A 26136-nucleotide genomic window follows, 5' to 3' on the forward strand; every position below is an offset into this window, starting at 1 on the left:
ATTTTTCTTTTGATATGTGTCGTCCATAAACAAGGCTTGACATATGTAAGCCAAAGAATATAAATTTTCCAGCTGCGTATTAAATATAAGCTCTGAAATATCGTGTTGTCTCTGGGCAACATTGGGCCACAAAGGGTTAAACTAATTGAAACAAAACCACTCTCGTTTGCCAAGCCAGTCGCTATTGGCGGTGTGTGGACTCCCATAACTGAAATCACGTGGTATAGGTCCATAGCCTGGATCAATACTAGTGATTCTCTTTGGTACCGCTGAACCTATTTCCCTATATCGTGTAATTATCTCTTTACGTACCTGGGTGTGGGAATCCTATCCAATTTATAGCATGGATGATTCCGGCGATAGCACCAAAACAGGTAATACACCGAGAACATTCTGCTGTGTCCATGTACGGATAAGTCCTTTGCCTCCTTATGTAAATGATCCACCAGTGTTAAAAGAAGGCACTATGTCACAGTTCTCAGCGTGGCATTCTGACAGGTTTGAATTACATTCCGGAATATTATCGACTGACCTATTGTTTTGTTGGAAGTCAAATCTCAAGAGCTGGCGGCAAGCGACTTGATGACTATCGCGTTCGACTTAAATAACCCCTCCTTGGGGAACTCTCTGTTTCACTCACTTTAGACTTCTTGTATCTGAAATCCACATATGAATAAGGTTAAGATCCATTTTAGGTTCTGATACAAATCAGGGCTTTCTAGAACATTGTGGATGGCTAATAACTGGTTCAGCACAGCTGTTAAATACTCTACTCCAAGTTTATCCAGTTATTTAACCATTACCGGAAACAATGCTTTGGATAACTTAGCGTTCGAATTACATCTGCAACATTATCCTTCAAAGATTCTGGTGGTGCCACCTCGAGGGATCTTATACGACGAAGCACACTCCTTTGTGCATTGTCACTCTCAGGGATCTCTATGAATTTCCGGTTAAAAAACTCGCACAGCTCTTCGGATTTTACACCATAATGTCGCTTAAACTGATTGCCGTTCTATCATCCTTCCTTCCACAATTCGAGAGCGAATTACTTGTCACGATTGCAATGTTGCAAAGCTTCAGGTGGTCTAGCCACATTTTCCGCTAATGGTGTTATTCGTTCAGCAAATATATGGCGTTTGATGTAGAGGTTGCTGTGGGGGGTGTCTCATATTCCAAAGACGACATTGACCCGGAGATGGGAGGGCACGCTCTCTTGCAGTAACATAACCCCCGTCACAGTAGTCATATAGTCGGCTGGGCAGCCGAACGGACTTATTTCACAAACTAATATTTGAAGCATTACACTTATTCGATTACATCCATTATAGTAAGGTCAAGTCGACTACAACCCGATCTCCCAAATTCCCAAGAGTCTTTGTTTAATAGGATGTCGATTACTCACTTGCGTTGATATCGCCGCATTATGATTGTCAATTACTACCGGAGAAATGCCATCGATACCAGTATGATCAAATTAATGTATTATTTTCATCGAGAGAATTCCAATTGTTTTTTTTTTCAAATCTCAATTGAACATCGTTATCGTCTTCTTACAGACTAGCCTAAAACTATTCTTAATCCTACGCAAATCACAGATTCACGCCTTCTCACTTCTCCACCAAGAATGCCTTTTCATCGAAACAATCTTGATCCACGGGGCGATTCCAACCGAATATTCGTCGCACAATATAAAATATTAAAACCAAACACAAAGAAACTAAAGCTGAGGTGATGGGTACAACAATCAGCATATCGGCCATGGGTTGACTCATGGTATACTCCAGCAATACAATGGGTAGAGTCATATTCAGCACACTCGTTTCTATGGCTATGGTCATAGAATCGGTTGCTGTGCGGCATAACAATTTCGATAGTGTAAAGGATAAAAGATAACCGAGTAGTGGTAGACACAACGACAGCAGGAAGATCTGTAAATGGAAAAGAGAGAGATTAACATATAATATTTCCAATATTTGTGTATCCAGACTTACCAATAATGTTATTTCCCCGAATATGTAATAATTCAAAACCACGGTCAATATTACCAAACATAAACTCAGCACTACGGAGAAGGGTTTGAGAAAGCGGAAAATAAAACGTGTCGTTTTGGGTATGCAACGGCGTAACATCACCCCCACAATTAGGGCCACGCACAGACCAACACAACCCACAGCCAAATCGATAAAGGGTAAATTAAATTTTTGGTCCGGATAGAGTAGCGGTCCGATAAGATATACCCACAGTGGTAACATACCCAAGGCCAAAATACTATTTACTGTGGTTGTGGCCAAGGACAGATTTACATTGCCCCTCAGGAAGATGTTACAAATATTGGCAATACCACCGCTCGGTGTGATGGCAGTAAAAAATGCCGCCAACTGCAGACGCTTATCATCTTTGAACATGAGAGCACCCAAACCCAAGGCCAGTCCAGGCATTATAATATAGCGACAGCAAAAACCCACCAATGGTCCAATTGGCCGACTAAAAATACTTGCAACACGTTTCAAATCCAACACGGTACCCAAATTAATAAACATAAGTAATGCTATTGCTGCTGCGGTATAGGTGAGGGTATTATCCGCTACTCGTTTCGTGCGTCTCACAATCACCTCTAAAGTTTGTATACTTCGTTCCGTGCGACTGGTTACAGGATCAACCAGTTTCACATATAATTTCGTATAACCAAAATGTAAACCATCAACGGTAATTTCTCCTTGCCATTTATTAGAATCGGGAAAATCTTTCAAATTGATTTGTTTTTCTTCCACTTTGGCCAATTTCTCATGTTCTATATGGACTTCAAAAAAGGCGTCCTGATTTTCAGTTCCCCGTTCAACATCGTAGATCACCAAAGTCAAACTATTGCTATTCGATGTCCACAAATCGAGTGCTTCCATATTAGATTCACCATTTGGTCCACCATATTGTACCTTCCATTGACCCGCAATGTTACCATACTCCCCCTCCGATTTTACACCGCAACATTGATGCAAAATTAAAATGGCTACCATCCATTGGAGAATTGCGAGATTCCTATAGCTGATTTTTTTACTTCTTATGGCCTCCATGTCGCTGCAACTACTAACAACCCATCAAAATTACTTTCCACCCATCTTAAATTCTGCCATGGCTATTATTAACAAATTGCAAACAAAAGAAACTGTTCTCTGTTCCCATTTAATATTCCTAATGCCAACAACAATCGCCTACTGACCCTCTGATAACTGCAATTGATTTATAATTTGAACGGTTGTTTGTTTCTATTTTCTCTACGTTTTTTTTTTTATTGAGTCCGAAAATCCCATTATCGGTCGTCTCCATTTTCTACCATTGTTTATAAACAGTAGCTGAAAATATTATTTTTTTATTTATTAATTAGACGACGGAGCGACAGAGCCAATGAAATTGATAATAAAGTATTTCCATTACAATTATATTATTTTATCCTACTTCGATCGCGACCGGATTACAGTCTCATGATTCTCCCAGAAAGCATTACTTCATTTATTACATTGCATACAACTTTTACAGCCTTTTGACAGTAAAAAGTCATCACATGGACTATCCGTTGTGGTTTTAGGAGAGATATGAATTTTCTGGAGATTTCAAATCATTCCAATATATATGTCTAACCTAGTAGAATTTACAGCGATAGATTTGGTTTGTCGATTAAATCATATTAAGTGGTGTGCCCTATTCATTACATTTGTACAAGATGGTTGGCAATTCTATTATAATGAATGTGGCAAAATTGTATTCGGAGTCCTGACAGGGAGTCGCCCCAAGGTACCCTAATGAAAAGAAAAGGTCGTTCCTTTTTGCTCTTTAACTACAAAACCCGAGGTTCCCAAACATATGCTATTTTTAAAGATTTGAATTTGATTAAGGTTTATTTTTTAAGATACAAGTTCGGCGATTGTCATTATAATGTACATAAAATACAAAAATACAATCAACAAATTAATCAGCATGTGCACCACTCGATCCTGTGGTGCTCAGGTATTCTCTGTAGATCTAACGGAAGGACAGATGGTACAAAACAACCTTAAAAAAAGAAAAAACAAGGGAACTATTGAACATATTATAAAATTGTTATATTTTTTGATTGTGGTTATGGTTACGCCACTGATAGGGGTTGCGCGTAGGCCTGGCACCGGTAGGCAGGTTCCTCATCGTTAAAAGTCCTTTAAAGTAAGGGAAATTGCTAAACAATTAAATAAGAATATAAACTTTTATATTCTTACAACGGACGGACATGTCTCTGCACAAAATCACCTGAAGAAGAATGAACCTGGAAAGTGATAAAATTTTGTAATGATCAATAAATATTACACATGGAGGAGTAATAGGATAAAAGTTAAGGAAACGTAGATTTAAAGCAGGTGGTGGAAGTGAAACGTTAGAGAGAGGGGTTAGGCTAGGCATACCATGGAGGGTGGGCTATTCTCCCACAGAGTCAGTTTTATTTGTGCTCTGCTGTGTTGTGAAAGGAATCATCTCGAGTTTATATGTATTATGATCCGCTGGAATAGAATAGAATTTTGTTCTTTTTTTTTTTTTATGTCCACCCTAACAGGTCTAACTCATAGACAAGAACTGCGGCCCCACAGACTGAGCTTACGCGGGGCAAAATCTAGCCAGCACCGTCAGTGAGTTGGTTCCACTTTCAAAGTGCTAGGGGTCCCTATAACAGGACAGAGGAAGCCTGTACAATAGGCTATGACAGGGATGTTCCCAACCACAGGCGTCATGAGTTGACAATCTGCTGCAATGCTGAGGGCGGCATTTTTGCAAATCTGAATGTCTTCAGCGACTTATCGCAGACGACTTAAGACGCCATCGATCATTACACCCTATATATTGGGGTATTTATAGGTCGGAATCTATTCTCATTCGAGAATTACATGCAGCGGGAACTTCATTCCAGTCGTCCAGGCGGTAAATATAATGGATTTGGTGCCGCATATTTCCATATTTCACATATGGAGGAAACTCAAAGGATCAGATGGTTATCCTTCGACATATGGCATCAATAATGGGAATCAAAGCCATGATCATACCCTCATCCGCATGCATTACGATATATATGCCGTGCGGTGTGGTTGTGAAATATAAGAAAGATAAAGGTTAAGCAGTTATGGAGAAATCACACCACCCTTGGGGGGAACTGTCTGTTTCACTCTACGGGTATTCGACATTGCTATTCTGAATTCCACATATGATTGGCTTCTACAATCATAATTGATTACACTGGGAGGCAAAATCCAAGTCATGATCTGGGAAGTGGAAAATTCATATTGGGGATGAAAGTCTTATTGAGTGTGATATTGATCTGACGAGAAGTGACATTGTTTTTGAATTTCTTAATTAGTCTTCTCGCTATTTACTGCCAGACCCACTCTGGCGGATTCCTCATTTCGTTCTAAGGTGGTTGTTTCCGCTCGTAATATTAGACCCATTATGTCGATGTCGTCGGCATAGGCGAGTAACATATGCCGTTTGGTGTAGAGTGCAATTTCTGTTCACATTTGCATCTCGTGTGACCTTTTCCAACAGGGTGTTAGTTAAAAAGGTCAAACTGTCACCTTGTCTAAATCCTTGTTCGTTATTGAAGTGCTCCGAGAAGTCCTTTCGGACTTTAACTGCTGACATTGTGCTGGTTCGAAATGAAAAAGGTAATTTATTTTCATTCATTTCATAAATATAACCTGCCCCTGGGTACGTCCCTGTGACCATTGGTATCAGTCGTTCACACATCACGCTGGATAGATTTTTATATGCGATGGGAAGGTGATTAATTATTCTATAGTTGGCACATATAGTCTTGTTTCCATTTTGTGCACGGGACACAGGATACCGAGGTTCCAATTATTAGACATGCAATCCTATAACAAAATTGTACTAATCAGTTGGTGCATGCTCCTGATCATCGTCTGACCACCGGTCATGAATAGTTCGGCTGATAATCCATCGGCACCCGCTGCATTATTATTCTTCAGCCAATTAATTGCTATTCTTACCTCATCTTGGCTAGGTGATATACACTCTATACAGTCATCTCTTATTGGTTCTGGGGTATCTTCTTCACCACCACTATTTGATACCAGAGGCTTCAAAATGTTCCTTCCAGATCCTCAAGGATGTATGTATGTGTCACCAGGTTTCCTTCTTCATCTCTCCAGGAGCATGTGCCGGTTCAAACCAGGTCCATCGATTTGGAGTTTTACTCGTTGGTAAAATTTCATGACTTCATTCTGACTCCTGTACATCTAGATTTGCTCATGCTCGCGTTTTTCTTCATTTTTCTTTTGAAGATACGTTTCTCCACTCTCCTTTTCTCCAAAAAATTCTCTCTAGCATTGCGAGTTGCTAGTGTCTGCAGGGTTGCCCTATACACAGCATTTTTCAACTCGACACACCAGGCTTGTTACAGAACGGTTGTTCCATAAGTTGAGCTTAAAAGGATTTCCAAGGATCAGTAGGCTCGTTTTGTATGCCTTTTGAGCTGGGGCAATTTCATTCATTCTCATTCATAGCCACCGTAGTCGCTGCAGCTCAATACGACTGATTATGTCCATGTCCGTATATAAATTGTAAAGCTCGTGGTTCATTCGACGCCGATATTCACCGTCGACGCAGATCGGCCCGTAGATCTTTCGGAGAATTTTTCTTTCAAACACCCCAAGAACTGCCTCATCTGTTTGCGCAAGTACCCATGCTTGTTTTATTATTCATCAGCCATCAATTTGGTCTTCTCACCGTTTACTGCCATACCCACTTTGGCAGACTCCTTCTCAATTTGTTTACCTGAATATCCGGTTCAAAATTTAGAAACCCGGTGGTTCTGTCTTCCTCAAACACTTGAAGTGAAATTATGGAGGTTTTCAGATACAACAATGTCAATCGGACAAATTGATCGTTTAGGAATAAAAGTTATAACGGAGCAAAATTGCATCGACCCATAGTAGACCCTGTTTCCTTATATAGAGCTATATCAAAAAGTGGACCAATCTAAAAGGATCGAACCGCTTCAAGAACGCCCTATTAAACTCAATGGCCTTGGGGTCAAACTGAATTTGTAGTATTCACTAAGAAATGTAAAATCCCAACATTACCTCTACCTATCTTGAATGGGATGGCTTTGGAACTATCATTAGAAGCCAAATAACTCGGAACATTCCTCAGCCATAAATTAACGCGGCAATGTAGAATGTTACCTAAGAGAGGAGAGCACTTTACACATGCAATAACTTCATAGGAACGAGCGGGGAATTAAAACCAGAAATCAAAGTCACCCGACCTCAACAGATTAACAATCTATACACGACCACCTATTGGTTATTACATTAGATGGTTTGAGGAACCTGGGTGCAGAACCTCAAAATCCATCTGGCCGGGATTCATGAAAATTTCGTAAAAATATTTCAATAGGGTTTTCACATTTTCAAATGATTCTATAAAATAAAGGTTATCCGCTTAATACCTATTTTATCCTGAATTTTTCCTATTTTAAATAAATCCACTAATTGTTCTTACGTATCTGTTAGGATTTCATGATAATTTAGTATACAATTAAAAAAACTTTTATTTTCATTTTTCTTTACAGCCCCTTGCCAACTGCGATGATCCTAATGTAGGCGCTGGTCGTATATTTTCGACTAAAATCAATTTGGAAAATGCCATTAAGGCTGTACAAAAACACATCGGTCTTGATGTTCATGTTGCAATGGGTGTTGAACACTCACCCGCAACGAACATTGAACGGGTAGCTGTTTGTGCAGGTTCTGGAGCATCTCTATTGCGCGGTGTTGAAGCTGACCTCTATATAACCGGTGAAATGTCACATCATGATGTCTTGGATGCAAATCATCAAAACATTTCGGTAATTTTATGTAATCACAGTAATTCGGAGAGAGGTTTCCTGAAGACATTCAAACCAAAGTTGGTCGATATGTTAAATGGACAATGTGAGGTTATTGTTTCGGAGTCAGATGAAGATCCCATTAAGACCCATGTGAATAACGAAAAATGTTGAAAATATTACCTCTTGACCAAAGGAACAAAAGAAATGCATTTCATTTATTTGGATTTATTTTTGTTTTAGTTTTTTTCTTTTGTGTCAAATATCTTTTATTTTTTTTTTTTTTTTTTTATTTTAATTTTTCATATTATAAAATATGGTTTGGCTAACTATAGAGTATATATGTATATAAAAAATGTGTCGATTTATATATGGAAAAAATTAAATAAAAAACATTGTCCAACTAAAACCAAAAAAATCAAATCGTGCATGAAATTGCTGACTAACAAGTGTTTTTTTTTCTCAATTGAGGGGATGAAAATGAATTGCGCGGTGTATGGTTGGGGTTGGTGGTAAGAAATAAAAACTGATATGGAATGATTTCTGGAAAAAATACCAAAATATTTTTTGTATTTTATTTAAAAAAATTTTAATTTTTACTTACAACTGAATGTTATTTATTTTGTTAGATTAGTTTTTTAATGGGTTTTGTTTTTAATAAAAATACTAGAAAATACTTGCAAATAAAAAATTAAATAAACATGTCGTTAAAAATCTATGTATCGTACACTTGTAAAAATTATAAAACAAAAACAGCATAGGTAATAAGAGTTAAGGAAATATTTGGAGGAGGGGAAGATACTAGATAGCATAGGGTATAGGGGGATATTGACATAAATGCATTTTTGTTTTTTTTTTTTCTTAGAAACTGAAGACAAACAATTTAAACTCTAGAAAATACATTTTTTTGTATAACAATATTGTGGTGTTAAATGAAGAGTTAGAGACGGAACTCTTCTTCGTTTTTTATGTTTTAAAGTATACAAGAAAAATAACAAAGACTTAAGTCAAAAATATAATTTAGATAAAGAACAGCATTTTTAAGATACTTTTTTGTTGTTGTTTAGAATTACAAAGCTGTTTTGGTATGGAAGATTTTTGGAAAGTTATGTGTTGTGTGTGTTTTTTTTATTTTTTTGTTTCTTTAGCAACTTAGCATAATTTTGTTGTTGGTTTAATGACTCTCTTTAGTAGTATAGTGTTGTTGTTGATGTCGAGCTGGGTGCCTTTAAAAGAAACACCTCCTTGTGTTACACGCTCATAAACTCCTCTTGCCATCATCTTCATCAATAATTATTTATTATGTGGTTTTTGTGTGGAATTTTACGTTCTTTCATGTAATGTCTGTTTGTGTGTTCTTCAAATTAAACACGAATTACATTCGTTTTCAGGCTGTTACTTTTTGTAATTTCTGTAATACTTTAATACCCTGTTCTTCGTATTCTTGCTTCGACATCCAGAAGGCATCACGATCTTTGGTTACTTCAGCCAAAACAGCACCACCAATGAATACCATATCTTTTCTTCTGGGAGGATCTTCAATGCGAATTTTGAATTTCTGTAAAAAAAAATGAGAAGTGAAAAGAAAATTGAAATTGATAGATAAAAATCGATGTACATAATAAAAAAAATATGTTATGTCTCAACAGCTCAATAGGTAGTGGTTTTGGGGTGGACAATTAAAAAGGTGAACCGTATCATTTGGATCATTACAACGAATGCAGATGTTATGCGTCATGCCCAAAGTGAATTAAGTTACACCATTTACGTGGTGGGTGTTATCCAAAGATGCGGTGGTGGGTGTTCTCCAAAGGTGTATTAACCACGTATTCTTCTTCAACTGCATCCAATTGATTACAATGCGATATGCTTAATAGGTCTGCTTGATATAAAGGCTCTCTTTTATATAATTGGATAAAGCTCCCTTTTATATCATTGAACCTCTCTGTTCATCTTGACTCTCTGTGGAGACTTTGGTGGCGGATTTTTTAACACCTAAACAAATATTATATCGATATTATTTTTTCGGCATTTTGGACAATTTCGACCCATTTTCATGCTAAAAATTCAGGATACTACCATTTGAGTTCTAAATTTTGAGAAAATTTTTCGGAGGGGTGTGTGGTAGTTAGGTTTTGAGGTCGACCATGACACAGCCCATACCATGGTAAATACAGTATTGTTCGAAACCTAAGCAACTTTTTCTTAGTTCGTAGCCATGGACTTATATGATATCGTTAAATTGATTTATAAAAAATATATATTTTATTTACTATTATACTATGTGTCTATAATCTGAAAATAACAAAAAATTTAAATTATATTTCTTTGAAAAAAAAAATAAAGAAATGAAAACAATATTAACTCACAAAGCAGCTGTTCGAAACTTAAACAGCTTTCAATATTTCGTATGATACCCTTTATTTTTTATCACTGCCGCACATCTTTTTGGCATTGATTCTATAAGATTTGTTAGAATTGTTGTTGGTATAGCTTCCCACTCTGATTTTAAGCAGTTCATTAGTTCCTGTCTGTTTTTAAAGCGACGTGTACCAATCTTTCGTTTTAAAATACTGAAAAGGTTCTCAATGGGATTGAGGTCTGGTGTCAAGTTTTGCAAGGAAGTTTATACTCATTTACAACCTCATATTGGTTATTACAGCTTAGCCAGCTGTTAAAAAGACTTAAAATCGTCCGATATTTTAGGTTCTTAAAATCAAACGTTGTATTTAAGATAGGTCTTACGATTGTAACAGGCAGACGATGGATTTCCTTACAAGTTCATAAGTTTTACTGGTCATAATAAAATTCCCATAAGCAGTGAACATGTTAACCAGTTTTAATTTCTATCGTCTATTTTCTTAAAAAAATCGAAACATACATATTCGCTATGATATAGAGATTATTGAAATTCGTAAAAGTAAAAAATGTTTCGCTTATGATGAGTTCGGATAACTGAAATTATTTTCAGTTCAAAAATCCAATTTTTTTCCGTTTCAATAAAGCGGAGTCGACTGTATAGTGTCGACTGTATAATGTAATAGTTAATAAAATAAGTACTTTTCATAATTCAATTTAACAAGATAATAAAAGACCATGATTACTTACTAAGAAAAAGTTGCTTAGGTTTCAAACAATACTGTACATTGCAACCAAGCCTTAAAAACTCTTTGAGGCACCCAGGTATCAACAGGGCTCCTTTCGAATACAGTAAATCAGGGTATTTACAAACCGTGATACACTAATGAGAACAAGGTCCTCTAACACCCCAGCGTCAGGGAGATACTTTAGGAAGGAGGTGACCCAAGACCTAGGGATTGGTTATTAAGGGCTCCCATTTTCTCATCGTCGATCTTGGGTTCATAGGGACGGGGACTTCTACTTTGAGACTCTCCCCCAAAAACCGCTGAATGTCCTTGAAATGCTCATTGAATTCACAGCTCCCAAATAAACACATCCGATAGCATTTAGCTTGGCTCTTCGAATGAGCAAAGCTTGAATTGACGATTAACTGTTTTCGCGTAGCCTCAAAGGAAGAAGTCACATGGTGTTAAATCCTAAGGTCTAATTTGCCAATTGTGAACTCCTCTTCGAGAAATAATATGATCCGGAAAGTGATCCAATCAGTATTGCCAAGACGATGGTGTTGAGTTAAAGGCTATCGAATTTGACCAATGGGACATTGGAAAAAGTGGTAGAAATTATTATTTTTTTAGCAGGTTCTTCTTCAGATGTTCCCCCTCATTTTGGAAAAAGTAACGTCTGGCGATGGACAATAAATTAAGCAGTCGCAGGGATTTTGTTTCTTGACATGCACACCTAGATGGAAATAGTCGGTCCTCATCACTCAAGATTATTTTTGAATTTTTATTATTCCTGGTAATGTTACGCATTAAAGGGTCCAATTAGCAAAAATACAACGATAAAGATGTAATTTATAAGAATTAAGACCCAACTCTTTAACACATAAATTTGTCCACCAAAAAATTTCTACACAAAATAATCGCTATGGTGACTTTAAGCTTATTTCGTTGTCAAAATTGTTGTAAATTTTATGAAGCCCTTTGACAAATATTCATTTCGCACATAATTCTTCCTTCAATACTTACCGCCAATTTATCAATGTCATTTTTCAGTACTCTCTCCAAATACAATTGTTTAATTTCACGTTCCAAACGACTAGGTAAACCAGGATACATTGTTGAACCGCCCGACAAAACAATATGTTTATATAGCTCAGGGCGCATATCAATATCAGCCGCTTGTATTGTATTGAATACCAATTCAGCAATACCCTGACCTTCAACATTAATCAAATGGGGTTGGAAGAGGGCTTCGGGTGCCTCAAAACGTTCACCGCCAACTTTTATCACACGACCATCGGGTAGGGTGTATGATTCCACCAATACTGTCGTTTCCAATGCCAGTCTTTGTTCCATTTCAATGTTATAGCCAATATAGCAGAGTTTTTCTTTCATCATGCGTACCGTTTCGAAATCAGCGGAATGATTAAATGCATAGCCACGTAACAAGAGTAGCTGTAATTATAAAATCAATAAACATTACATAATATTTGGTTGCTTCAAATAAATAAATGTATATTTACTTTAATCAAATATCGTGTAATATCACGACCGGCAATATCCAAACGCCTTGTTAAATGTGGCAGTGCAAATTCTTCATATACCGGACATATATGGGTAACACCATCACCCGAATCTATGACAACGCCGGATATCAAACCTTGAGCATAAAGCGTAAGAACAGCTTGTATAGCAATATAGGTTGAATCGAAGCCATATTTTTCAAACATGACCTGTTAAATAGGAATAATATTTAATACATATTTTTTCATATTTTCCCATTTATTTTTTATTTTACCTCAATCATTTTCTCACGATTTTTCAAGGGATTCATTGGCGGTTCTGTGAGCAATATTTTTGTATTTGTTGGATCGATGTTCATTTTCTTTGGCCCGAATGTATAATCCCATACATGACACATATCTTCCCAATTTCGTACCACGCCATTTTCCATTGGATATGATACCTCTAATAAAGAACGTAATTGTGATGCTTCATCACCAACCATTAAATCCTAAAAGTATGTCATATTATATATATCAAAATTTAAATATGTGTGATTAGTGATAATATTTATTTTCTAAATAACAACAAAATAACATATCAAAATATTAAAAAAATATGTATAAAAGAAAAGGAATTAATAACAAAGGGTTTGAAATAAAAGCAAACACTAACAACAATTTTTTTTTTATTTTTTATCTAAGCTGAGGCAGCTAAGCTATGTCTTAATTTTATTAAGTAATTTCTAAATATATTTCTATTCGGTGCTGAGATATAAATAGCAAAGTGCAGTAAATCTTTTTCTTTTAATTCAAATTATAGAGGCTATTCCTAACGCTAGTCTATCGTAAAATTTAAAAAAAAATACAAAAAACTGAAAGTAAAAACAGATACAGAAAGTTATAGGAATGGGAAAATATGAATAAATCTTGGGAGTTATTAAGGTGTTTTCTTTCTACTGAAAACCGAATTACTATCCCCCGAAACATTAGTATATCTTTTATTTGTCATTTTGTTAGAAACAAGATATTTGACCGGGCAAAACATTTTATGGCAATTTAGTCATGTCCATTTGTCTGTTTAAATCATAATAGAAATCACAATATTTTAAATAGAGTTTTGAAATTTTCTATATAGGTCAATGTTCTGACTTAGTCCGCATTTTGACATTGAAGTGGCTGTCAATTTGGCAATACTGGTTCTTTGCAGAAATTTTTTGATACAGGTCCAAGTTTTCACATATAACTCATATAAAAGTTCCAGCTGCGTTTTCGGTATTTTCGAGGTTTTAACTGCATTTTTCCACCGAAGAGGCTGTTAGCAGTTTGACATTCTGATAAATTTTCAACATAACTCCCTGTTTTTTACATAGTCTCAATTTTCCTTTTAATTTTATCTATGTTCAAGTTCTCGGACCAGTTTTTTTTACTGATTTTCCAACTGTGTGTAATTTGCCATTCCGTGTTCTTGGAAGTAAAAAATATATATATCAGCAGAAAATGTTGTATATAGGTAAATATTTTGACATAACCCCCACATATACAAGTCTTGTCCCATTTTCGGTATTTAAAAAAGCTTTAGTAGGCTTTTCCCACTGAAGAGGCTGTGACAGTCTCCTCCAGCCCAGTGTTTCAATTAAAAATTTCGAAAAAGGTAAATTTTTTGATATAACCCCCACATATACAGGTGTTGTCCCATTTTCGGTATTTAAAAATCTTCAGTCGGCTTTTTCCACCGAAGCTGTGACAGCTCCTCCAGCCCAGTTTTTCAATTAATTTGGGTCAATGTTTTTCAGTTAACGAACAGAAACCTCCGAACTAATCGAAATTGTTTCCGATTTTCTCTTTATAAAAATGTCTATTTCAGAACCTGCATATGCGGATATTATTTGTCATTAAATACGACTTCTTACAGTTGTTATACCTAATGCATATTTCAAGTTATAGCACAGCTTTTATTGCAAAATGTATTTAAATCGAAATCACATATGAAATCAACATGCATTCAAGAGAATTTTTGTGTTAGTATATATCAAATAGAAAATATAAAGTAATTAAAGAGAATAAATAAAAAAATAAATTTTGGAACAACAAACATTCGTGAAAATTAAAAAAATACACACTTTATATAATAAGCATTCAAAGAAGGAATCAAATATTAATGCAGAAAATCGTTTTTTTTTTCGAAACAACAACAAAAAAGGAATTACATTAGAAATACCGATTAAATAAATAAACTATAACACAACGTCTATTTAGCTAACTTGTTTTCTTTAGTAGTGGCAAAAGGTTGTTAGTACAAAGAAACGGACAACTATTTCATCAAATCGTTCAAACAAAGGCAACAAAATTAAAAAGAAACAAATTTGATAATTGGCTTATAATTGAAATTAGGAGACTATAGACTTACATCAACGTGTAAATCCTGTAAAAATATTCAAAAAACAGATTTATCCAAAACAAGTTGTATTTTTAATATTTATTTTTTTTACATATAAATAAAGAAGAACGAAAAAAAAGAGATTTGTATAATGTATTTTGTTTGTTTTTTTGATATATATGTATAAGATAATAATTGACAAAACTAAACTAATGAAAATAGCAATATGAAATGCTATAGAGTAGTGAGAAAAAGTTTTTTTATATGAGACTTGAATTAGTTGAAGAAAACTTACCTTAACTTCAATGTCGCCGATTTTGTTTACAGCACGAATGATTGGCCTGCCAACCATAGAGGGAAATATGTGGGCGGGAAAATTACTACCGGCATAACCGCATTTAACAAACTGAAATAAAAAAAAGCATTAAATATTATTTTCAAAAAAAAAAAAAAAATATATATATATATATTAAAAAAATACACGTCCATTTTAGAAACCCAAAGAAATATTTAAAAAAAATCCAGGCCCACTGTAGAATCCCAAAAAAGTATTTTTAAATAATCCACGCCCATTGCAGAACCCCAAAAAACATTTTCAAAAAATACACACCTATTGTAATTACATAAAAAATATTTTTAAAACATCCGCACCTTTTGTAGGGCCTCAAAAAAATTTTAAACATCCACGACCATTGTAATTACTTGACAAATATTTTTAAAAAATCCACGCCTATTGTAATTAATTAGATCTTGTAATTAGAAGATGCGAGTATATATGGACCGAAGGACTACTATATCCGGTGGTGCCATTATCTTGGAATTGCACCTTAGCGCTGATCTCCATTTACATTTTACAACAAAGGTGTAGAATACCAATTTCTGATAGATTTCATAATCTAAATCGGGTATTAAAATAGTATTAACATCAAGACTGCTTCGGAAACCCTTTCCAAAAGACTATATTGTGAGTAAATAACGTCTTCCGATCGATCTGACTTATGGAGAGGGGATTTAATCGATATAAAAATCTGATTTGAATAGAAATTGAATTAATGTTCAAAGTTTAACATGCTCTTAAGACAATCAAGGTATGATGTGGGCTCAAGGTCTGCAGAAATGCTTGATAATTTTACCAAAAGTAGCCCCATCAGTAGATAGATGGAAAACTGGACTACGCAAACAGAATTTCTTTTCATTTAAATTAATTTCTAAATATCAGGACATGGGAAACTGGGTTTTTGCCAACTAAATAACCAAACTTTGGTTGGACCAACAACTAAGTATAACAATTTGTACATTGGAATTCCATAACTGCCATATTTTATGGCACTATAAACTACAAACTTGAAACATGTACTTGTGAATACAATACTCGGGGAACACCCGCCCACGATAGCTGCATAAGAGCAGCAGCAACCTCGACAAACCAGAGTGGTCTTGCCGCAATTAAGATCAGGATTGTGTGGCCGCCTCAATTCATATTGGGCACCAATTGATGGCGAGGACGGTAATATCTGCCCAGCATATGGTAATGTTCCCCATGGCACGCTACATCTATTCAACTGTCCAGATAAACCCACTCACCTAACCCTATCTTCATTTTGGACACAACAGATATAGGTCGCAGCCTTCCAGAGTTTGGAGTTAGAAGCAGACATAGGTTGAGGAGATTATGAAGAAATATCTGCTACCACAACAAACTTGGGTATATAACATGGAATTCTGTCTCCCGAACTTGTTTTTGTTTGTTTTCCCTTAGGAATACTTCTTAGTTATTATTTCTAATCTTCCGGAATATCTAGTCCCTTTTCTCTTTTCTATTATTATTATTATTATTATTATTATTATTATTTTTTTTTAATTCCAAAAAATCAATAATAGTTATTATTGTTGTTGCACGATAAGGCTTCATCTAACACTAACAACAATAAAGCAATTCAAAGAAAGATAACAAAACAAAAACACATTCATGGTATGAGTAATCATCATAAAGGCTGAGTAGTATTGGGTGGTGGTCTTTGCACAAAAATTAAAAAAAATCATTGCAACGACTTCAGGAAATTTATTCCCAAACACATTACAAACGAAGAATATGTTTCTTCTGCATATGCCCGGCAACATGTTAAAATGTTATTCGATATCCAGAAAACAATTGAAAAAGTGTGTCACTGGTATTTTGTCTGCCTATTTCCTCTTCTTGTTGTTTGCTAATCCTCTTCTGTGTGCTGTGACACACACACTCAACAGATACTATACCTGCGAAGAACATTATTTCTTTTCCATTTTTTACATGTTTGTTGTCTACTTACGCCGGTACCATTGTCGCAAACTATAACATTGCGTCCTTTGCTATCCATTTTAAAGAAAACACTTGATATTCCTACTGCTGCTACTGCTTCTGCTTGCTTATTTGCGTTGCACCCACTCTGCCGCTGGCGACCGACTTCTGCTTCTATATTTTTCGGTTTGCCAAACTTTTTTAAGGTGTGTTCTTGCACTTGTAGTTTCTTCTCGTATCAAGAAACCACTGGAGCTCAGTCACATAAATTTATTTCAACTATTCTTTAGTATTTTATTATTTATTGTCTAGGCAAATGCTTTTATTTTTATTTAATTTGCACGATAAAACAAAACTTTAGTATTTCTCAGGCTGAGATGACGAATAATGTCAAAACTCTTGCGGGTGACATTTCATACGGCTGTCAAATGGTGAACAATATCCAGGGTTGCCTAGTTCATGAAAATTGTAAAAGTGAATACCGATTACTCACGATACTCATGATTTATAGTAGTGTATATACCATTGTACAAAATGTTCAGTTTTTACGGTTGATTGATTTATTGAGACTTGATATTTTTTCAATACATAATCTTTTGTTTGTGTTTGCTCCCGACACTTGAAATTATATGTACATCTACTGTTTATTTATTTATTTTTGTTTTCAAAATTTTAAAACCATTTTTCTTATTTAAATTTTAATAATATATTGAATACAACGTCTAAATAAAAATATTATTATATGTATTCGAATATTATTATATGTATATTCTGGAACATTTATTTCTCTTATAAATTGTTAACAGAAGGTATATAACATATAACCGATGTTTCCACTAAATATATATTTATAATCAAATATATAAATATATATACAAATATATACTTTTGACTATGATATCGAAAAAAATACAGTCGAGTACGCTTATAGCGAACACCGGTTATAGCGAACACATTTCCTGGGCCCGTAGTTTAAAGACAGCTTTTTCATACAAATCTTAACTCTCATAGCGAACTACGGATATATCGAACTTTCTTTATAAAGAACTATGTATTCAGTCCCAGCTTTCGGTCAAAGACACAAAAGTATAAAGATAGGACAATTGAATTTTCAAGTTGGCCGTTAGATGGCTTTTGCACTGTTGTTACGATCATGGCCTATAAATAAGGTCGCCTAGGGAGACCAGCTGATAATTGATACCTCTTAAGTTTGCTGTCAAAGTGCATTATTGTAAATTGACTTCCATTATGAAAACGTAAACAAAGTCGACATTTTTGACATTAGACTTGAGAAAAAACAGCTGTTTTCCGATTTCGATTGCTATCTTGGTGACCTTTTTAATAGATCTTGGTTACGATATCGTAACAACATTTTCTGTCAATTACAAAGAGAACAAAATTTTTTACTCTCTGAAATGCAATGGAATAATGTCAGAAAAAACCTAGAGAGTTTAAAAACAATTTATATGGCTGGCAACATTTGGGAAATATATATGATGTGTTCCACAATGTGCAAGGCGAATTTTTGTGCACTATATAATAAGATTATGTGTTGTAATACGGATCTCAAATGGTTCAAATATACGCATATTGCATTATACTATGTTCTGACGTTGTTCCTCTCTAATTAGACCCTTCACCACACTGTGGTACAGGGTATTATGACTTTGTGTATATGTTTGTGACAGGCGAAAGGAAACGAGATATACATATGGTTCCTTTTGAGAATATGCAAAAAACACTTTCTGAGTCGATTTATGCATGTCCGTCCGTCTGTAGATGTTAAATTGTAAACAAAGTACAGGTCGCATTTATGATCCGATGAAATTTGGCACAGCGCACTTATTTGGCCCAATGACGAACCCTATTGAAATTGAAGAAAATCGGTTCAGATTTATGGTGTACCAAAGTCCCTATATAACTTTCGATTTTTTTTTATTTTTCGACGTTTACACGCCTCTCATTCCCACCCCTGCCGACCGAGGGGGCGACCTCCCCTTACGTAGGGATCGCGTACACACCATGATCCGAATCATGATGGGATTTGAGAGTGGAATAGAAAAACCAGCTACAGAATCTACTTCAACAGCCAGTTTGTTATTAAGTTTTACTACTCATTTAAAAATACAATAATATTAGATTTTTTTGTTCTACGCTCAAGCAAAAATCTACATTAGAGTATACAGAGTTAAAGTCAATGTACCAACTTTCACAATACCATTTTCGACCGTTACACCCATGACAAAGGGGGTCACGACTGTAAAAGATAAACGGTGGCAGGGGAACACGGCAATTGATTTAAATAATTCAAATAAAGCACGCAAAAAAATAATAATTTAATTTCATACAATCTCAAACTTTACTTTGGTTACCATATTTTTCAAAATAATTATTGCTGTTAAGTATTTTTTTGGTGAGAGCACTTCAAATAGTGCATTTTCCATTCAAATGTGTAGCCCTCTATAGCACAAATTTGACACTAATATTGGAAAATGCGTCTTGTCAAGACTTTACGATTGCATGTCTTTGAGAAAATATGCAAATTTGACTAACGCCGACAATAGCTTTATAACGACTTCGTACTCGCAAATCGGACAGAAAAATACCGATGATTAAAGTTAATAATAGTTAAAAAACCAAAATTATCAGCTTGTTGTATGACAATTTAGGGACAAAACGCGTACGCAATGATAAACATAAGTTGAAGTGAAACACAACAAACGAAACAAATAAAAATTTAAATTTTTTTGCAAACCTGCTGTCTGCAAAAAAATTTGTGCGAGAGAGAGAAAGTGACGAGGAGAAGAAATATCATCATTTTTGCTGGATATTCGCAAAAAAATAAATAATACAGAAAAACGCAGAGGAGGTGGTTTCAAAACTATTTGCAGCTGAGCTATTAGAAAGTTAACAAGTACAGAAACCGATTAGACTCCGAAAGGCGGGTAATAAAACAAATTATTTGGAAGAAACATTAATTGTTCAGTGAATACATAGCTGCTGCTGTGCTTCCACTCCAAAAAAGGTGGTGAGAGTGAGTGCGTGAAGGAGAAGTAGGAGAAAAAACGAAGATTTTCTTGTGAGTTGAGGTGGAGGTGGAGTAGTCGAAAAAGTACGAAAATTTGGTTTGAGGTGTTGTTTTGTTGGTGTAACACATAGTAGCTAATTCATACAGCAGTGTACGTCGTTGTTCGATTTAATTGTTTGCGGAAGGAATTATGTCTTCGAATAATCAAACATCTGCCTCGCAAGGCAACCAAAGTGCAGCTGGTCAAGGATCCACAAGTGCCGATCAGCAAACACCTACAGGCCAGTCAAATCCAGACAGTCCAACACGCAGTAATTTAAGACCCACGACCAACACGACAGACCGTGTTGTCGACAATGTGCCATTTCCACCTAGTCATAAACTGACCATGTCAGAGGTGTTTCCGGATGCACGCACAGGTAAACCTAATCATGAGTTGTTGAAACAGCATTTCATTCTAGAGGGACGCATCGAAGAGGCACCAGCACTACGAATTATACAGGAGGGGGCGGCTTTGCTGCGCCAGGAGAAGACAATGATCGATATAGAGGCCCCTGTTACAGTGTGTGGTGACATTCACGGCCAGTTCTACGACCTCATGAAGTTGTTCGAGGTAGGAGGCTCGCCCGCTACCACAAAATACCTTTTCTTGGGAGATTACGTTGACCGAGGTTACTTCAGCATTGAGTGTGTTCTCTATTTGTGGTCTCTAAAGATTACCTATCCCAATACGCTTTTCTTATTGCGCGGCAATCATGAATGCCGTCATCTAACCGAGTACTTCACGTTTAAGCAGGAATGCAAAATAAAATACTCTGAACGTGTATATGACACCTGTATGGAGGCCTTTGACTGCCTGCCCTTGGCCGCATTAATGAATCAGCAATTCTTGTGCGTGCACGGCGGCCTGTCGCCTGAAATACACGAACTGGATGACATAAGAAGATTGGATCGTTTTAAGGAACCTCCTGCCTTTGGACCCATGTGTGATTTGTTGTGGTCCGATCCGCTGGAAGATTTCGGCAATGAAAAGAATGCCGACTTTTATACGCACAATTCGGTACGAGGTTGTTCGTACTTCTATAGCTATGCAGCCTGTTGTGACTTTCTGCAGAATAACAACTTACTTTCAATAATTAGGGCGCATGAGGCGCAAGATGCTGGTTATCGCATGTACAGGAAGAGCCAGACGACTGGATTCCCCTCACTCATTACGATCTTCTCGGCACCAAATTACTTGGATGTGTACAATAACAAAGCGGCTGTTTTAAAATACGAGAACAATGTCATGAATATACGCCAATTCAATTGCTCGCCCCATCCCTATTGGCTTCCCAATTTTATGGATGTATTCACTTGGTCGCTGCCTTTTGTGGGCGAGAAGGTAACCGAGATGTTAGTGAATGTTTTGAACATTTGCTCCGATGATGAACTGATGACAGAGGAAAGTGAAGAACCCCTATCGGATGATGAGGCCGCCCTGCGGAAAGAAGTCATACGCAATAAAATACGTGCCATTGGCAAGATGGCACGTGTCTTTTCGGTATTGCGTGAAGAATCTGAGTCGGTGTTGCAATTGAAGGGTCTTACGCCAACCGGAGCATTGCCATTGGGTGCATTGTCGGGTGGCAAACAGTCGTTGAAAAATGCCATGCAGGGTTTCTCGCCCAATCACAAAATCACCTCGTTTGCCGAAGCCAAAGGCTTAGATGCGGTTAATGAACGTATGCCTCCGCGACGCGACCAACCACCTACACCCACAATTGAGGAACAACAACATCAAACGGGCAATGCTAGCACAGCATCAGGTAGTACTAACAATAATAATGTCTCTCATAGTGGGTAATCATTAGGTCATTAAGCAATAATTAGATACCAAGATAAAAAACAAACACACACACACAGTAAACATAACAAAAACAAATAAACACACACGGATATAAACATTACAAAATAATTCACAATACAAAAGGATATCAGAGGAAAATATTCGAAAATTGTGTAAAAAAATTGAACAAATGATGTATTTCTTAATAACATAAAAAATATCAATTAAAGTTTTCCTGTCTCCCAATTAATTTATACATTTTCTGATCTGAATGTAATCAAAAACCAACTTCCACATATGTTTTTGTTTTTATAGTACATGGTTTAAATATTTCATATTCCCAATAATTGCTATTCAAATTCAAAAGATGATTATGGATAGTATAACAATGAAGACAACATGTCCAATTTCAATCTCCGTCTCGATGTAACTACTTGTTTCACACCTATATTGACGAGTGCTAGTCTCTCTGGAAGAGTAATACTTAGGCGAATAGTATTTAAATATGGTTAAACACACACACTATTTCGTAGATATTTTTAATCCATATCTGAGGATATTAAAATGACGTAAATTTCCATTATATCTATATCACTGTCTCAATTTACAATTGCACATGGTTGATAATAATTTTTTTTATCTTTTAAATCTTTATCTTATTAATTGCTTTATCTATGAAAACTCTCAAAATTGAAATTTATTTATACATAATTGACTGTGTCTGCCGCCACCATATGATTGTGATATATTATGATTTAGCCAATGACGTAGACAAACATACAGACGTCATGACTCGAAGCCTAATTTTCTAATATCTTAAGTAGATAATGTCAGAATGTATGTGTGTACGTACACACATATATGAATATAATACATATCGCTTTAATTATATGTTTATACACTATTTATTAGCAGTCAGTTGCCATATTTCAAAATTGTATTTTTGTAGATGGTTTTTAATTTAATTTACATTTATTTGGCAATTAGTTGAGATAACGCCAGTAATTTTTATTCAAAATCTAATATTTAATTTTAAAACTTTAATATTTTATTATTCAGATTTTTCTAATATGCGAATATGCATACCGATTAGCATGAAACTACAAATGTTACAAAATAAAGTAATGTACAGAAATTCAATGTTTTCTAACAGTGATGCTGAAGTTTTTTGAAATGAAATCTTATGGAAACTTTCTCCATGAATTCAATGTGAGTGTTGTTTTACATTCATATCTCTCCACAACATCACAAACATGATAGCCCAAGAGAATTAACAACAACGACATTATGGAGCTACGGAATTTAACGAACCATGATCCTATACTAAGACAGTGAAATGTATGCAATTGAGATGTATTGACCATACGTTGATAATCAAAAATGCCCATAGCATATAACCAGTAAGGTACTCCCCATCAGAAAATCGATCTAAGATATGAAACTGTAAATATTTAATTGGCAAAGTTAATTTGAAAAAATAGTTTTATAATTTGTCTGTTCTCGTAGAATCCACCATTTTTTTTCCTATTGTTTCCTATATCATCAATTAAAATTATGTAATATCGTAGTAAAAAATTTAGCATTTTGCTGATTCTGGAACAGACCAAATGCTTGTTGAAAAACTATTCACGGATAATACTTATTTTGTAGAAATCAAAGGATTACTAATTCCAGCTACTTTTTTTAATTTTATTTTACAATGGTCTGTCTGTAACATTTCGAACGAAGATGAATTGTGCGTTACATGTAGGTTTTGCTTAAATCAGTGGCATGTTAAGTGTGCTCGTATCAACGCGAAAGTAGTTGATACTATTAGAGACAATGTTGGCGTTCGTTGGTGCTGTGTTCACTGTAGAAAACTTTCTACTGATTTTTATAATTTTGTAAAGGACTTGCAATCGGAGCTTGCAATTGTCGCTTTGGAAATTTTTCCAATCTGTTTAATTCGTAAAGCCTATGGAATACTGCGTCACGAACAGTGTCAGATAACATAGGTAAAATTTATGCTGTTAATGATCATACCTATGGCCGTGTCGCGTCTCATGCAACCACGGAACCGAGCAAGAATATAATGGAAGTAACAATACCTCATAACGCTATGAGTATTGATAGCGGTAGTCTTGAGAAGACCGCCAAATCTACTCATAGTACACAGGAGTTGTCAGTTCCTTTATCTAGCGGGTCATAGTACACAGGTGTTGTCAGTTCCTTTATCTGGTGCGTCTTCCGGGATTGTTGCTGGCAATTCTCCACTACCTACCCAAAGACCATTATCAATGGCCCCTGTCATGAGAATGGTCTTTGTGTCTAGGTTTCCGCCTGATACCTCGGCTGATGATATAAATTACTATATCAAATCAAAAATAAATGGAAATTATTTTCTAAGATGCTACAAGCTTCGATCGGCATACTCTGAAAGTAGATAACCATTTAAAATATTAATTCATGACGATATATTTTCAAGTTTGATATCGAAAGAGCGTTTGTTAAACAATTTCTAGAAAGATCAGATAATTTAGCTCATTTACCTCAGAGATCTGAACCAGTATCAAAAAACTAAATAATCTATTTACCATTTGCTCTCAGAATGTATGGCTGCAATTGGCTAACCCTGAAAATTGTATTTTTGGCCCTCTGGATAAATCGTAGAGTTTCTTGAAAGAACACAAAATTTCAGCAGCAAGACAATATTCTCATGAAATTAGAATTTGTGTCATGAAAATAGTATTTGTGTCTAGGTTTGAACCAGATACTACGACTGATGATATAAATTATTATAATAAATCGGAAATGTTAGGAAATGTACATTCTAAGATGCTCGATCAGCATATACAGAAAGTAGGATTTCATTAAAAATATTAATGCATGAAGATGTTTTTTCCATAGTAACCTATTAACGATTAAATTAAACAATTTAAATCTGATCACTTTCAAGAGTAGAGGGTTAAAATATAATATTTCTGTCTTAATTTTGTTATGAAAAGAAAACAATTGACATTATTTCTTTGCTAATACCCCTTTTGCCAAATATCCATGAACTTTGAAATCAAATGATGTATTTAACAGACTTTTGTTGTTGCTAACTTTTTGTATGTTTTTATCGCTTTTTATATTGCCTAAGGCCTTCTTTCATATTGCCCATATCAACAAACGAATGCAGTTTTGTTTGCATTCTACGGCAACAACAACAGCATATCTATGCCTAATTGGTCTGCAACAAATAGTAGTAGTAGTCCAACATGGGTTGGTGTTTATGTGTGTGTGTATGTTGAGTCACAAAGGATGGTTCGTTGCTTGGTTGGGTTGTGGTACTTCAACTCATTTTTATTTACCTTCACCTTCTTTGAGGTAAATAAATAAAAAAAGAAAATAATGCAATACAAAACGTATTAAAAAATCAAAAGGCTCTTCTTTCAGATGTCAGAATAGAAATATTCTTTGATTTATTAAATTAAAAACCATTCAAAATAGTTGAACATTTAAACGCAATTTTTGGTTTACCATAAAAAATTGAAAATGGAATTGAAAATTGTTTCACCTTATTAAAACCATTTATAGGTTAACATGAGGGGATATGTTTTATATTTTGGTGGACCGACCAACGTCTCGTAGGACTTTTCATAGTTCTTTCTACATCAATTCGTGTAACTATTCGTATACATGTATGTGATCATACGATCAAGCACCCCAAACGATTTGGGTATTATCCACATCCATCTACTCCGAACCGGTACCTAAAAAGCACAGTATTTTTTTGACACCTTTCCAAAATATCCATTAAAGATTTACATGGTGGACCTCAGTTACGTTCAATTAAATGTCGTTTTGATTGTTATGGAAATATGAAACATTTAAACTCTGCAACCAAATATACTTAATCCTTAAATTGGCATTCCAATATTTATTAAACAAAATTCCAATGATCGTATTTTTCAAAAATTCCAAATGTGTATTTATTTCCAAAAAATGTTTACATACTTTTTCTACAAACATTAGCGAATGTGCAATATATTGATTTTAATTTTACAGACATTTCACTCAATTAATACACAAAATATTATACAACATCAAAAAAAGAAAGCTTTGAAATTGATTACACTAATAATAATATTACAATGTTATGAAAAAAAGGAAAACAAACTTAAAACACACACTTATCCCAAATATATA

The 26136-nt window shown here is 35.1% G+C and overlaps 4 protein-coding genes across 5 annotated transcripts; 2 read left to right on the forward strand and 2 right to left on the reverse strand.

The window, feature by feature from the left end:
- Positions 1 to 1610: 1610 nt before the first annotated feature.
- On the reverse strand, positions 1611 to 2903 carry LOC133336805 (hepatic sodium/bile acid cotransporter). Its single transcript, XM_061545083.1, has 2 exons — positions 1995 to 2903; positions 1611 to 1931 (listed from the first exon to the last, which is right to left on the reverse strand). The coding sequence occupies exons 1-2, from the start codon at positions 2901 to 2903 to the stop codon at positions 1611 to 1613; spliced, it is 1230 nt and encodes a 409-aa protein (XP_061401067.1).
- Positions 2904 to 5672: 2769 nt separating this feature from the next.
- Positions 5673 to 8041, forward strand: LOC133336806 (NIF3-like protein 1). The gene is made up of 2 exons (XM_061545084.1): positions 5673 to 5681; positions 7613 to 8041. The coding sequence occupies exons 1-2, from the start codon at positions 5673 to 5675 to the stop codon at positions 8039 to 8041; spliced, it is 438 nt and encodes a 145-aa protein (XP_061401068.1).
- Positions 8042 to 9229: 1188 nt separating this feature from the next.
- On the reverse strand, positions 9230 to 17193 carry LOC133336826 (actin-related protein 2). Of its 2 annotated transcripts, XM_061545103.1 has the most exons (7): positions 17142 to 17193; positions 15128 to 15238; positions 14863 to 14877; positions 12749 to 12964; positions 12474 to 12683; positions 11977 to 12405; positions 9230 to 9425 (listed from the first exon to the last, which is right to left on the reverse strand). In XM_061545103.1, the coding sequence occupies exons 1-7, from the start codon at positions 17187 to 17189 to the stop codon at positions 9255 to 9257; spliced, it is 1200 nt and encodes a 399-aa protein (XP_061401087.1). In that variant the 5' UTR covers positions 17190 to 17193; the 3' UTR covers positions 9230 to 9254. The 2 variants fall into 2 exon arrangements, with proteins under 2 accessions (XP_061401087.1, XP_061401088.1); XM_061545104.1 differs by lacking the exon at positions 14863 to 14877.
- A 3107-nt stretch (positions 17194 to 20300) lies between these two features.
- LOC133336839 (serine/threonine-protein phosphatase 2B catalytic subunit 2-like) lies at positions 20301 to 22015 on the forward strand. The gene has a single exon (XM_061545116.1). It carries the CDS (start codon positions 20329 to 20331, stop codon positions 21982 to 21984), a length of 1656 nt encoding a protein of 551 aa, XP_061401100.1. The 5' UTR covers positions 20301 to 20328; the 3' UTR covers positions 21985 to 22015.
- The last annotated feature ends 4121 nt before the right edge of the window (positions 22016 to 26136 follow it).

Source organism: Musca vetustissima, unplaced genomic scaffold (genome assembly GCF_032173495.1).
Source record: "Musca vetustissima isolate MV318-11 ecotype Yass unplaced genomic scaffold, APGP_CSIRO_Mvet_v1 utg6369, whole genome shotgun sequence".
Lineage (NCBI taxonomy): Eukaryota > Metazoa > Arthropoda > Insecta > Diptera > Muscidae > Musca > Musca vetustissima.

Excerpts from the sequence above, each read along its gene's own strand:
- LOC133336839 (XM_061545116.1), top strand. The coding sequence starts at position 20,329 with ATGTCTTCGAATAATCAAACATCTGCCTCGCAAGGCAACCAAAGTGCA.
- LOC133336805 (XM_061545083.1), bottom strand. The coding sequence starts at position 2,903 with ATGGAAGCACTCGATTTGTGGACATCGAATAGCAATAGTTTGACTTTG. Across the intron at positions 1,932-1,994 it reads TCGGGGAAATAACATTATTG|ATCTTCCTGCTGTCGTTGTG; the intron begins GTAAGTCTGGAT and ends TTCCATTTACAG.
- LOC133336826 (XM_061545103.1), bottom strand. The coding sequence starts at position 17,189 with ATGGATAGCAAAGGACGCAATGTTATAGTTTGCGACAATGGTACCGGC. Across the intron at positions 15,239-17,141 it reads TTTGCGACAATGGTACCGGC|TTTGTTAAATGCGGTTATGC; the intron begins GTAAGTAGACAA and ends TTTTTATTTCAG. Across the intron at positions 9,426-11,976 it reads ATGACATTGATAAATTGGCG|AAATTCAAAATTCGCATTGA; the intron begins GTAAGTATTGAA and ends TTTTTTTTACAG.